The following is a 14,468-nucleotide window of genomic DNA, read 5'->3' as shown; positions in this document are numbered from 1 at the left end:
GGGACTGCCGATAAGTTGCCAACGCAAATTGCTTTTGCCTGTCTTGTTACCACACGTAGTTGTATTTTTGTTAAGTCAATAAATCTTTCTTACCTTTCTACCCCCAACCACACTCTCAATCCCGAACCCTCCGCAGGCAGCTGGGACACCTTGGGTCCTGCCACATGGACTGCAGAAGTGGCACATGGTCTCTTCTGCTTTCCATGCTGCTGTGGCAGCACTTGGCTCTCGCCTGCTGGACAACCCCCCTGCCCTCCATGTGGGCTGCACAGGTGGCGCATGGACCCCTATGCCCTGCTCTGCCACATGGAAGCAGCAGAGGCAGCCAGAAGGGCCTGCGGATGACCTGTTAACTGCTCATGGGCTCTGATTAGCCTGTGGGCTATCAGTTGGACAGCCCTGTCTTAGACAAATTTGCCTTTGGGATGGCTGGCATCAGGGGTGGCCAACTTGCAGCAAGTGTGCCACAAATGCCATGGGCAGCTTCTGGGCATGACATGTGGTAGACTGGGGAGGGACCAGGGAGCATAATGAAGAGCAGCAGACTGGGCAGGGAAAGAGGACTGGTGTGGCACTCGGGAAGGGGCTGGACTCAACGTGTTGCACATCCATGAAAAACACTGACTCCTGCTGGTCAAGGTGTACCCATCTTAGTCCACGGGGTTGGACTAGGTGATGTCTTGGGGTCACTTCCAGTTCTGTACTTTTATGATTTCATTTGGTGTTTTGTCAAGGCCCTTGCTGGGATCCATCTGGGTAAACATATATTTAGACCAAACTGTGCTATAAGGGCATGAGCAGAACTCTCAGGGAAATTAATGTGGAAAAGCTTGTTGTACAACATTATCTATGTTCACACTATCATTGTTAGGTGCCAGCTGGCCCAGTAGATCCCGTCCAAACTCTCAGCTAATTAAATCCCAGTCAGACTACAAGCAGTAGTAGTCTCCTGGGACAGTTACTCATGGTTAATGAACCAAGGACATAGGCAGGAGGCATGAATGAGCAAAACAAGATCTTCAAACCCTTTCACACTACAGGTAGCCATTCATGGGAATAGTGCTCTAGCACCAGAGACTCTTCCGGTATTCCAGAGCCATATTGGCTGTGTGCCATGCCCCTTCATGCTACCACCATATGGCAAGCGCTCTTTTGCACAGGGCCTCAGCCCTTCAAGAGCAGACTCCAGGTGTTCGTACATCCAGACTAGGATGGGAGATGTACTAAGAGTACCTTTGCACAGTCTTCTTACCCGAGCTGCCCTGTGCACCACTTGGTGCTGTCCAAGGATCTGCATTGAAGGCAGATCACATGAAAATAAAGAGAATCCAGTGCTCAGAGTACTTGCTTGACAGACCACAATCCACTCCTCTGCCCCATGTAAGCAAACCACATAACCCACATCTACATGGTAAGTTATAGCACCTGGCAGCAGCACTCTCAAGCATGCTGTGTTAGTCCAGGTGGGCTGCCTCTGACAATGAAAGTAGTGTAGCCATGCCCACACAGCACTCTGGGCAGGCTAATTAGCATCACTGAGTGACAGAGGTAATAGGCCCATGGCACTAGACAGACATGGCTATATTAATTCCAGTTTCTGAGGTAGCCAGTTCAGAGGAACGCAACATGCCCAAGGGCACAGCTGCTGAATGAGTACAATAACTGTGTACATGTGGCTTGATTAGGAGCCAACATGTGACACATACTCTGGAAATCTTTAGCTTAAATGCAAAAGAGGCCCTTACCTTAGGACTATTCTCCCGGTTTAATAATGATGTGTATATGCCGTAAGCGTTCACAGAGCCCTCCTGTTGGCCACCAATGTTCACAAAGTGATTCACAGCTGAATTTGGAAAAGGATATTGGGACTCTGAAGCAACTGGGCTTGGCTGCTTTTGAGAAAGAATCTGATAGGAGGATGGGGGTAAAAATCCTGAATATGGAGTGATAACCTCTTGGGACCCTCCGCTATTCACTGTCTCCATATCTGACAGCCCATTCAAGTAGAAATGAATTGTGGACGCTCCTGTGTTTGGCACTGGATCAGTACAGACCTCGGGCTGGGAGTTCAGTTCCTGCTGGACACTATAGGTCTCTGCCTGTGCTGGAAGCCCAATTAGCTGGGAGCTGTAGTCCTGCCAAGTGCTATTCCCCAAGATGCGCTGACTGGGTGAGTCACGGTTACACAGACCATTTCTTAGCGACTGCTGACTAGTTTTTTGTTTCAGCTGACCTTGCAGCTCTATCTGTATCTCAGCCTGTTTTTGTTGGAAGCAGTGCTGGGTTTGCAGGGGTGAGGGCTGTTCCTGTGGTAGGAGTGGTTGACGTACTTCATGTGTGGCTTGAAAGCCAACTTCCATCTGCCTCCCATTTTGCTTGCATTGATAAGGGATTTCCATGGGTTGATGGTGATGGGTTGAGGTTTGCAGGCTTGATCCATGAGGCCTGACCCACTGGGTGTTCTGCTGCTGATTGCTAAGGGCAGACTCTATGAACTGAGACAGACCTTCCCCAGCTGGTCCCCTTGGTGGCCTCCACTGCAGACCATTATGCTGTGGCTTATCCTCATCAGTTTGCTTCATCAGCAGGGGTGTCAGCTGACTTAGTGCTGAGTGTGACAGCTGCTCCCACGGCTGGCCAGTTTGCTGGTTCTGTGCTATGACGTGCTGCTGCATTTGCTGCGAAAGCTGCAAGATCAGTGACTGCTGGTTCTGCTGAAAGTGCTGAGGGAGGTACTGGGAGCCTTTGTCTTGCATTTGGGATGGATACATTGCTGGGTGTTTGCTTGGATTCTGGGTTGAGTCTGGCAAGAGGTAGCCCTGTTGCACCCCTGTAGGCTCACCCTCATATTTGTTTACAAGAGAACCATGAATATAAGACAGGATTTCATTGTTTGTTAACAGATCATTAAGGGATGGAATATAATCTGGGTCCATTTCCACCTTCACCATCCTCTCATCTAATAACAGGAGCTCCAGGTCTTCAGCATTCAATCCTAGACTCTCCAGGGCATTGAACAGCTCATTATTTGAACAGTTTTCATCACTGCTAATAGAGAGAGAGTCTAGGGTAGATAACAGCGGGTCCCCTTCCCTCAAGCTGACTAGCTTCTGCTTGAGACCACTTTCTCCAGAAGAAGCTGGATTAGCAACTGCATTCCAGGAATCTCCTCCTGTATCAAATAAGCAAGATTCTCCTGAGTGGTTAAAAAAATTGCCACTGAAGGAATGCTTGGGGGTTGTAGCTGGTTGGGAGACATACACTGACTCATCTTGTCTCATCATGGCACCAAGGAGGGAGTTTGGGTCCACACTGTCCTTCTGGGATCTCCCTCCTTTACTCTGAGAATTCTTCTTGGATTTGCTATTTTTACCTTTGCTTTGGAAAGATTCAAGAAAGCTGGGAATTGGGTAAGTCGTTTGGTATAGCAGTGCCTCCCCCGTGGCAAAGGTAAAAGGAAGATGCATAGATCGTTTCCTTAGATGCTCCCCTCCTTCTTCATCTCTGCAAAGAATGAAAAAAAGTTTTGTGATGACATGCACCCAAAGAGTCAGCTTGACAGAGACATGAACAACGAAACCAATAATTCTTCAATCACAGAAGTGAAGATCACTACTCTTAGAACACACGGTTCTTTGTGCTGAGGAATCTTTAAAAATTGACTTCTGTAGACCTTCTATGTCCTTTGGGAGGCATTGTGAGAAGATACTGGATGACCCTCAGTAAGGCTATAACACTATCACTTCAAACCCAGAAGTCACAGAAATCAAATATGAAGGAACTCTGTGGCTCCAACAATGTACCCCTTGAATTAATCAGAGGGGAGAACATCCTGGATTGTGGGTGCTGTAGTTCAGCCAGAGATGCTGGCCTACAAGAAAGAAAGGGAGCTTAGCCTCATCAGGCAGTGGTGCCCCATAGGGAAATGCACTCAGTAAGTTGTTATTGATTGAGTCTGCTCCAATATACTGAAATTACACGGTGTCGGAGCAGCCTTGGTGCTCATGTACGGGTGCCCCAAGTCCTGCTCTTACTGTAGCATAGCCTTGTAATGTCCACCCTTCACAGGACATATGTGAGGTCATAAGTGACATTTCAGACAGGCCCAATTCTGACCTTATACTACAGTAAACCAGGAGTGAGCCCATACAGCCATTACACCAATATGAAGCTGCTGTGAGATCAGGAACAGGCCTGAAATATTTCTTTCTGTGCTTTAAAAATATTTCAGCGTGCTTTCTCCATGGCTCCTACCACCACCAATGTGTGAGCACTGAAGTTCTTTCCATTGCAAGCACTACCTAGTTTGTGTCCATCCTGATCCTTTGAGGAAAGTAATAGGCAAGATAGTGAGCTATGAGGATGAAGCAAGTGTCCTTTCCTACCCTTAACATCCAGTCCTCCTTACTGATTGCTAGAAAATGGTATTCAGAGGTTTGCTTTTGGAAACTGGCTTGTCGGTAAAATAGATATATATTAGAACAATGGTCCAGAGCAACGACAAAAGGTTAACTGATTTCTAAAATCCTGTTTGTGACAAAGTTTCCTCAAGGCCCACTGTATGACAGAGGCAAACAGCAAGCAGACACACAGGCTGGGAACTGAAGGCATGTACCACAGCATTCCATAATATGAGGTAAGGGACTCTGCTGCTTTGGCCAGCTCACAGTTCTCAGCTGCAGAGCCCTTGGGATTTCCAGTTTTGGTAAACAGACCAAATTAGGAGGACACTGGAAAGAACCAAATGAGGATGTGTGCATGTGATGGGTTTGTGAAACAAAGGAATATGCTGACAGGACAGGATGTAAAAAGTATGACAACCAGAGAGACCAATCAACATTGCCCAAAGATGAAGAGTCATCAAAGGAGGAAAGAATACAGAAGAAAGGATTTCAGAGAAATCAAGGGAAGCAAAGGGTCCCTGAGAAGGGAACCCAAGGTCACTGTAGACTGAGGGCATACCACCAGTCCAATTCACCCACCCCACTAGGGGGCTCTGGGGGGATCTTGGCCTCTGACCTCCAGGCTGCTGACATTCAAAAGAGAACCTCAGAGTGAAGCCCAGGTACTGGCCAGATGTACCTCAACTCTGTGAACCCTGGGATTGGTAGATATAGAATTATTTGCATTATTCTTATCTGCTATTACTGTGTATCAGTATTATTTGGCTATTATCAAATGGAGAGGTCGTGGTCAGTTTGAGGGTTTGGGTCCGCCCAGAATAAGGTAACTGGGTCATAAATCCAGTGCCAACACTTATGAAGCTTCTGACACCTCAGCAGAGTTTAGAAGCCCTGCAGGTCTGCAGCCCCACACTTACACAAGCGGCCGTTGTGTGGCAATGATGTAATCAGGTTTGCTGTTCTTGTAGACGAGTCTGGCATTGGCCTGGACCCACTTCCAACGATTTTCTTTTGTCAGGAGACGGAAAACAGTCAGGCCAGTCTCTCCAGTTTTCATCACTGGAAAAGAGATGTCAAATGAAGGTGATGAGCAAAGCTGGACTTGCAGAGACACGGGCACTGCTGAGCAATTTGTGGGTCTGAGTGATACTGACATTGCTGTGGGATCTTCCAGCACCATCTTGTGGACCTCAGCGCACCCTTCATTACAGGCTGCCAAAGCAGCGTGCATCTGACCAAAAGCCACTCACAGAAAATCATTTTTCTCCACCCAGGCTGTAGGTTAACCATCAATGCTGCAGAAGCAGCTGCTCCTTGTACCCTAAGCTAGGCTGCGGGAGGAAGGTGACACTTTTCCCTTCCAAAGGCCTTGCATAGATTAGTAAGACAAACAACCTAATTTACTGTTAGAAAGTTGCAACCATACAAAACATAATTTGTCCAGAGAGCACTCATCTACGCTGGCTGATCATGGCCATCACAGCAACATTTTGAGAGGAGAATGTGTTCTTTTAAACTCCATAACAATATTGTAATGTGAAATACTTTTTATATAACTTCTTGTTAATTTCTCTGATGAAACTGTGAAGTAAAACTCCTTGCAGCAGTGGGACAGGCAGCAGTATAAGGACATAAGGCTGGAGCCTCACTTGGTGTAAACTGGCATTGAAATCAACAGTGTTACTATTTACAGCTTCCTTAGAAACACATTAGCTGTTTAAGAAGGTAAGTCAGATATAAGACAGAGGCCTAGTCTATACAACAGTGCTCCACTGTGATGGCAGAGGTACCCTCCTATCTGCTGGCAGAGGTACACCTTTTCTCTTAAGTGAAAGAAGACTTCTGCTTGTGTCTGGGAGCTGGCAGAAAGTGCATGTGGTTTCTCCAGTGCCTACTGCCAGCTTAGACAGGTTCTTCAGCACTACACACGTGGTCAGCCCAGCTGTTGCAATGGAGCTACTTAGAGCCACCACAAACACATGGATATGCACACATTCAAGCCACTGGATGACAACAAGGTTTGCTGCCTGCTATCTGCCCATCTGTTGGCAGACCCAGGTAAGTGTCAATAAGGCCTGAGTTAGTTAGTCCCCCATTTGAAAAAAGAAATCCTCAGGTTGGGGCATGGAGAGGATGGATAAAGAAGTGGCTGTTTAAACAAGTATTTCTTTCTATGTGACTGCTTTTGCAGAGCAGCATATCCTCCTATCGCTGAGCTGTGTCAGAGACATTGTTAGGTGGCCCTGCTTTTACATGCAAACTGTAATGGGTCAGGTCCATCAGACACAGTGTTGTTCAGCAAGCTTTACATTTTGCATCAAGGACCACATAAGTGGTTAGCTCTCTTAGCCTAAAGTCAGGCAGTAGGTAGGGCAGGATGGCACCTTAAAGACTAACTCAGAAGTATGAGCTTTCATATGAAACCACCTACTTCATCAGGTACTATATCCATATTGCAGTGAGGTTAATTTCACTATCCTGGCCCACAGACTTAACCTGAACTCCTTCCGAGGCCCTTGGTAATACAAAGAGGCATCCTCTCAAGTCGTCAGTGAAGTGCTTAGTATAGAAAGGCAGATCACATTGGGAAAAAGTCCCTCTGGCTTGAGTGAGCACACTGTTCAAGGGCTTGGGCTACAGACTCATGCGCCCATCACAATTTGACTCTATTGGCCCCTGCCAAAATCCTAATTAATCTGAAGGTCAGGCTACAGCACACCAAGAAGGCTGGGAGGAAAAGGGTTTTTTTAAGCCTTACTTCTGACATGATTTTCAGCACAGTACAGCATATCAGCAGCATGGATAAATTGGTACCCCGTACCACGCATCCGCAGTTCCGCTTCTGTGTAGCCCAGAACTATCTTCCCTCTGCAGGACAGACAGACAGACAAATGGGCTGGCTTGCAACAAATCAACTACTCTATGTCTTCCAGTAATATTTACAGTCCTGAAATGGCAACATTGCCCCTAAATAATAAAGGCAGCCTGTGGCTCAGGCTATGAGTAAGAACCCCTCCTGGGTTGCCCAGTGCCTGGCCATGTAAGTCTGGCCATGTAAAAGAAAGTAACATTGCTCATCTACCTACTCTATCCCCAGAGCACATGGGTAAAGAATAAGTTGAAGTCTGGTTCTTGATGACTGGAGTGGCCCAGGGAGACCAGTGGGGGTTAGTAATGTATAGCTGGCCTCATGGAACAGTAAACCCCTCATTCTGCAGAACACTTCAGCACCTGCCTAAATCTCATTGATTCCTGTGGGGCTTATTATCAGCTGCTTCAGCGGTGAACCAAACAGGGATGCTTTGCCAACCTGAGATCCACACCACTGCCCATCAGCCTAGGTGCAAGGGGAGAGCCATGACTTGCCAGTTTGCCTAACTAACAGTACCTCTCAAAGCTATACACCCCTGGGCTGGTGTAAGTTTCACACACCCCTACTTCTGGGGTATTAAAAAAGTCACAGTAAGGAACACATTAGAGGCCTTGGCATGAGTCCCTCCAGCTTGTATACATCCTCCATTACATAAAGATAGGACCTGCATGTTGTTGCTAGAAATGGGTAACTCAAATAATAGAAACGTTCAGCTTGTCTACACTAAAAATGGGCTTGCAAGGCCAGATTCCATGTTTTTGCTGATCTAAAGAGGACAACAGTGACTAGGCATTTGATCATTGGAACCCACCCAAAATAATTAAAACCCATTACCAAAAGGAACAGCACTCACTGTCAAGAATCAAAACCTGAAAACCTCTGAAGACCCTCCTAGCTGAACAATGAATGTGAACCTTTATCCATAATGTGAGTCTCACCTATGGGAGTATTTTAGGAAAATCCTATTTAATCACATACACTCAGCTTCAGTACTCACTTGGCATCACACGCCAAAGGTGTGAAGTCCAGCTTGTGCTTTGTTCTGAAGATCATGTTTTTGGTTCTAATCTCCAGGATGGATGGGGGCTGCAAAGGAGTAGAGATGGCAAAAAGAGCCAGCTGTGGTGGTAGCAGAGACCCATCTTCAGACCTTTTATTTTGTCCGTGAAGAAACTTCAACCGTCCTTGGAGATTTAAAGCCTGTAAAAGAAAAAGTTAGGACTCACTTTGAGAACCTGAATGAGATTGTAAAAGTAGTGCTTTGGGAAGAAAATCTAGCATTGAAAGCCCTGTGTAAAGAAACAAGCAAGGCCTATGGGAAGGACACAGAAGCCACAGAGAATCAGTTTATCATGGCTGTCTGGTAAATAGATTTCAGATGTGCTGGAGCATTATAGTAACAATGGCGTAAATGAGTCTGAAAACTTGGGATGTAGGACCTGCTCCTGTAATTTGGGCTTGCTTAAATTAGGCAAAGGAACTATGATTAGTGACCTTAAAAACAGGGGTGGGCAAAATATGGCCCACCAACCAATTCAATCTGGCCCATGAGTGGACAGCCACCAACTCACTGGCCCACAGGGGGACAGCGACTCTGGTAGCCACGTGGTGCCAGGCAGGCAGGGGGGACTGCTTCGGCCCAGCAGCACCAGGCATCAGCTGTGGACCCAGGCAGGGCTTCCCTCTCAGCAGCCAGGTGGCAGCATCAGCTGTAGATGCTGCAGACAGGCTCAGGAGCCCGGACGCAGAACCTGCTGGCTGCATCCACAGCTGAACTACCACCCTCCCAGCATGGTGGAAACTCCCACGCAGAGTCCTGATCTGGAACCTGCCAGCAGCATCTGCCATGGACCCAGGCAGGAGCTGCAGCCATGCCAGATGAGTGGCATCGTCTCTCTCCATCTCTTTCCCCACCTCTCTCCGTAACCCAGCTGAAGCTGATGCTGCCACTTGCCTGGGCTCGGGTCCACAGCTGAGCGCCAGGGCTTCTGGCAAACTACAGTTTCAGCTGGATTTGGAGGGGGAGAGAGACAGACAGACAGAGAGAGGCAGAGCAGAAGAGATGGGATGGGATGGGATGGGACGAGAGGAGAGACAGAGATGGAACGTGGCCCTTGACAGGTCCCCAAAACTCATTAAGTAGCCCTCCAGCCAAAATAATTTACTACCCCTGCCCTAAAGGCTGTGGCAGGACATGCCTCATGTACCACACACCTGAAAAGCAGAAAAATAGAAGTTACAAGGAAAGATTTGTGCCTACTTTCCACTTTGGCACTGCCAACTGCACTGTTCATAACACATCCCAATGCTCCACACAGCTCATGCTTTCATCTCCCACAGATGCAAAAAGCGAAAAAAGAGAGAAATGGTGCAGCCGATGTGCTTATTGACATCCCTTGAGAGGCTGTTATGGACTTTAGAAAATACTTCCATCTATAAAATTGTATCTCCCTTTAAAATGATAGAAAGGCCAACCCTCCTTGTTTAAGACTGATACCATCAACTGTCAGATTGAGGGAACTGTCCTGGAGGTTTCTGCATTATCACTTACTTTTGAAACCTTTCCAGAACCTGTCCTGGGCTTCTAGAGACATTCAGGGGCAACGGGGCATGCATGCCTGTCATTACACCTGCCTATTCCTCTTGCCCTTCACTGTTAGTAGGAAGCCAACAGCAAGGTCAAGTGAACCTCCACCCATAACTAACATGCCTTGCATCAGACTGGCTATGATTTGACTGAGCAGAACCATGCTCTGTGCTGCTAGCTTTTATTCTTATTGGTTTGTCCTGCACTACTTCACCCCTCCTGGACTCTGACAGGCTCCTACAATGAATTGACTTATGCAGCGTGCTCCTGTAGTAGCGTTGTTCCTGCTGATCACCTGCTTGGCTGCTGCCCCTGACACACTCATGTAGTGTGTTAGCTTATGTTGAAAGTTTGTTTAACTATTTATCTGCTTCAGCTAATGTACCCCTTGCCTCTAATGCTCTTGGGCACAAGAAAGGAATGAGTTACCAGCTCCTTTTAGTCCTTGGTTTCTGCTTCAGCTGCAATCAGAGATTGTGATTTCTGACAACAGCTCACTGGGGTATGGGCAGAACCCACAGTGCGAAACACATTTCGGCCATCCTACAGCCAGAAGGCAAGAATGGCTTTTTGTCACCGCCCACAGCAGCTGCCTTTGAACTGATGACCTAGAAGTGAAAATCTTCACAGCCCATTACCAGTCCCCTGAGCTATCCAGTGCTCTTAGCATTTAGCATGATAAATTCATCAACCTTCATACAAAGGCTGCATCATCTAGGACCTATACCTAATCTTGAGTCATGCCAAATCTCAGAAAGATGAGTCAGTGGGAGCTGGAAGTGATCAGACCTGCAAAGTCCAGCAATATCTATCCACGTCAGGCTCTTGTTACTATGCCATTAAGCACTCAATAAGAAGGTGAGTACAGACAGGCCAGGGCAATAATGACCGATAGGTGAAGATTAGTTACTGCAGTCACTCTGATTATTTGCAATGTACAATGCATGAGACTTTTTCTAATTTAAGAGAGTCTTACTTCCTTGAAACAAGAAGCCCCAATATGCTCTGTATTTCAGGTGTGTTAACACTGGGGACACAGAGAACTCCTTGAAGATTTGCTGCATAGTACAATGAAAGAAAAAAATGGAGAATCAAGCTAGTGTAGAGAAGGCCTCAGCTCTAGGCAATCCAGGACTGAATGAAAGTTCCAAAGAAAGAAAATCCAGGGACAGGAATAACCACCTTATTTTTTGTAGGGTCAAGGGTCTTTGTGGACCCCCATCTGCCACCGACAGTGGGTGAAGGTGCCCAGGACTATCACACTAATGAGAAAACAACATAGGTTCTCACTCACCAAGAACCCAGATGAATTATCCAGGAGGCAACGAAACCGGCAAACAAAGCTCCTTTCTAGGAAAGAGGAGTTCTCAGGAGGCAGCTGGTCAGGCTTGTAGGTAGTAACAGAGTTGTTCATGCTCTTCTCACCTAAAAAATGAGAGATTTAAAAAAGCACCCAAATGAGCAGCATTTAAGTAACCACCAAAGCATGGAGGTTCCTGACAATACTGATACAGCGAGTCTGTGGAAGCTGTATCTAAAAGTATTGTTATAAAACCAGGAAAAACTCCTCCTCTTAATGCATAGACTTGGTTCCTCTAAATCTATCTGGCAGTCCTGTTCCTTTCCCAGTTAAATGTATGCGAAGAACAGGAAGGTTTCCAAGTTAAAATTAGCCAGACAACCTCAACTCTGTCCCATCTACAGTCCTTAAATCTGACATCTCATTCTTTTTAATGCACATTCCCTCAGTCTTATGCACAGCATATGCTGGAGCATGCACATTCAAAAAGGCAGATAGGGACGAAAGATTTGTAGCCTTGGCTGCAACTAAGGGTTGAATCAAACACAGTTTGTAAATAGCAGCTATATTAAATGAGCTGACTGGTATATCTCTTTACCTGGGCTAGACAGAGTTATGTTAGTTTGGTCTCAGTTGGAAGCCATTCTTTCATTTTAGATAGACAGCAACACATGCACTTCTTCAAGATGTACAGTCAGCTACCCCTGTGGAACTCTCCACTGAGCAGCTGAGGCACAGTTGTGCTCCCCTGGGGTCAAGAGAGACTGCAGAAGACACAGATGCATCCTCCCATCTCTGGTGGCACCATATCAGGCAGGAGACCCCTGCTATCCCTGAGGTCAATGGGAAATCTTTTCCTGATTACAATGGAGCTGGATTAACAAGTGTATGACAGGATTCTGTGGTTCCACCATTTATTGGAAGCAGTGAAAAACGAGAGGGCATTCCCTCTGATCTTTGGGGCAGTAGCAGAACTGGACCAGGTAGCCAGACAGCTACCTCAAAAGAAGAACCTTGTGTTTCCTGGGTCCCTGAGGTTTTCTGCACCTACCATCAAGAGATGATTCATCCTCAGGTACATGAGGAGGATTAAGGGCCCAGTGAAGGTTGCGCCTGAACTCCTGCTGATCCTCAGTGTGAATCAGCTCAAACACACTCTGGTGCATGACATCTGTCTAGAAGGAAACAGAAGTGACAGGTAAGTCCTCCTGCATGTCTCTGTTATTTCACTGTAGCTTGGGACAGTCCGTCTCATCTTCATTATAGCCGAGGAGGACACAGTGGGCCAGATTTCACCACTCACCTGTTGACCAGCAGAAAAATCTCCCCAGCAGGCTCAAAGCAGGCTCTGTAAGAAGTCAGGTTCTTTATCCTCCCATTGCAGCTAGAGGAAAGACTCCCAGTGACATCAGTGGGAGCTGCACTCAGTACACAGTCAATATCTAGTCTCTGTTCTATGGACTTGCTGAAGACATTGGGCTAAATTTTAGCCCAGGGAGGCTGGCAACCACAAGGAACGCAAACAAGTTACCTATGAAAGCAAACACTCCTCCACAAACCCATTCCTTCCAGCTTTAGTCACCCTGAGTGATATTTAAGTCTGCAGGTTATCCTAATACTTCTTGTAGCAACACTGGAGGCTTCAGGTGCTAATTAATGTGGTGGAAATCAATTCCTCATACTGCAGAATCAAGATGGCTATTTACCAGACCAAAGTAATTCTGCCTTTACATGTTCTTAAATTAAAGGTATGTCCTCACTGCAATCCAAGGTGTGACTGCAGCCAGGCAAATATCCCCACCCTCACTTTAATGTACCTAGCGCATATAAGAATGCCAGTGAAGCCAGCAAACGTGTACAATCCACAGTGAAATCTGGGCCACTGTATCTTCACTGTTACTGGTACCCAGTCTAACTAGTCTAAAGGTAACTTATCCCTGATGTGCAGCTCCTGATTTCAGTGTAAACATTTCCAGAAGGCCAAGATGAAACCGCAACTTTAGATTCTATCCTAAATCAAATGCAAGTGGCCCAACCCTAAGAACCTCCCTGAAGATGCTGACTCAGACACCTGTCTGAGACTCAAGGTGTCTCCTGTCTAGGGAGTCGTAAGTGAAGATTGTCCTAAACCAGCAGTAAATTGCCACACCTTTCCCCTAGCCTGGTTAATCCACTTCAGACATACAGAATGGATACATGTTGAGGATGAAGCCTAATTCCTGCCCTTCCGGCTGACATGCCCTCAGAAGGAAATAAACCAGCAAATGAACATACTTACTCATACACCTGGATCTAGCATCAGGATAGCCCCTAAGATACATTTTCATTCCCCTATTATTTCTCTGTGCATATGCACACTCAAAATCTACCCCAAGATAGCAAAAACAAGCTAAGAGTTTGCTGGCAACATGGAATAGGCTTAAGAAGAAAAACAAAGTCATGTCAATCTGACACAGCATCTCACGTAAACAACAAGGCAAAGAAAAGCTATAATAAAAAACAAACAAACAAAAAAAACACTGCATAGGGATGATCTGACCTAGATTTCTTCCATAAGCCAAGAAGATAATTTTGTCTAGGAGTATTGCTATAAATCATGGGAGGAGGGCATCTGTTGATATAGACACTTAGTTCCTCTGAATCTACATCTGTGTAACATTATTTCAAACATAATTTATAAAGAGGAGAATCAAATAATTTTGATGAAACAATCATACGCACAATGTTTCCTGGAATCATGGAGGAGGTCCGATAATTTTGATCTTCCTCATCATCTCATATACAAACTGAATCCCCTACATTTTCAAAAATGTGTCTAAACTAGGTTCTAAGGAACAATGACGGTGATCTTTGTTGTTTTCTCACAAGATGTGACAGATTGGAGGTTTTAAGTGTTATACTAGTGCAGCATCAACCTTAACTCAACAATCATGCAACTTGACTACCATACAGAGGGTGCATCTACACTAGATGTTTACTATCAGCTATGCACTAAACGTCTCAGCATCTACATGTGCACCTCTATTAGGCTGGAGTAAACCAATTTACTCTGCAGGAGGATAATACTTGTAAATAAAACCACTATCCTGCGTATGTGTAGACGCTGAAGGGGCTGGCTGGGGCACAAGGGTGCTTCAGTGTGGAGGCTGTCTGCCTGCTAGTCCTGCATTGAAGCTCCCTAATGCCCCAGCCAGCCCCTCCACCTCATCTTAAGCCAGGGGGAGCAGCCGCAGGCTGACCCTCAGAGCCTCCTGCCAGCCAAGGCTGCTCTCTGACCCAGCTCCACGTGCTGTGAATGAATAAACC

The 14,468-nt window shown here is 46.3% G+C and overlaps 1 protein-coding gene across 1 annotated transcript in view; it reads right to left on the bottom strand.

Annotated features, from left to right (window-relative positions):
* Positions 1-14,468, bottom strand: part of LOC109301967 (aryl hydrocarbon receptor-like) — a 120,033-nt gene that overhangs the window by 11,054 nt on the left and 94,511 nt on the right. The window contains exons 5-10 of the mRNA XM_019523382.1: positions 12,214-12,337; positions 11,157-11,287; positions 8,273-8,475; positions 7,162-7,271; positions 5,321-5,462; positions 1,746-3,504 (exon numbers count right to left, since the gene is read on the bottom strand). Coding sequence (XP_019378927.1) covers positions 1,746-3,504; positions 5,321-5,462; positions 7,162-7,271; positions 8,273-8,475; positions 11,157-11,287; positions 12,214-12,337 — 2,469 coding nt within the window. The remainder of the gene's footprint in view (positions 1-1,745; positions 3,505-5,320; positions 5,463-7,161; positions 7,272-8,272; positions 8,476-11,156; positions 11,288-12,213; positions 12,338-14,468) is intronic.

Source organism: Gavialis gangeticus, unplaced genomic scaffold (assembly GCF_001723915.1).
Source record: "Gavialis gangeticus isolate Ggan-Ray unplaced genomic scaffold, GavGan_comp1, whole genome shotgun sequence".
In the NCBI taxonomy this organism is placed as follows: Eukaryota; Metazoa; Chordata; order Crocodylia; family Gavialidae; genus Gavialis; species Gavialis gangeticus.
This window is presented reverse-complemented; position numbering and strand designations above follow the sequence as displayed.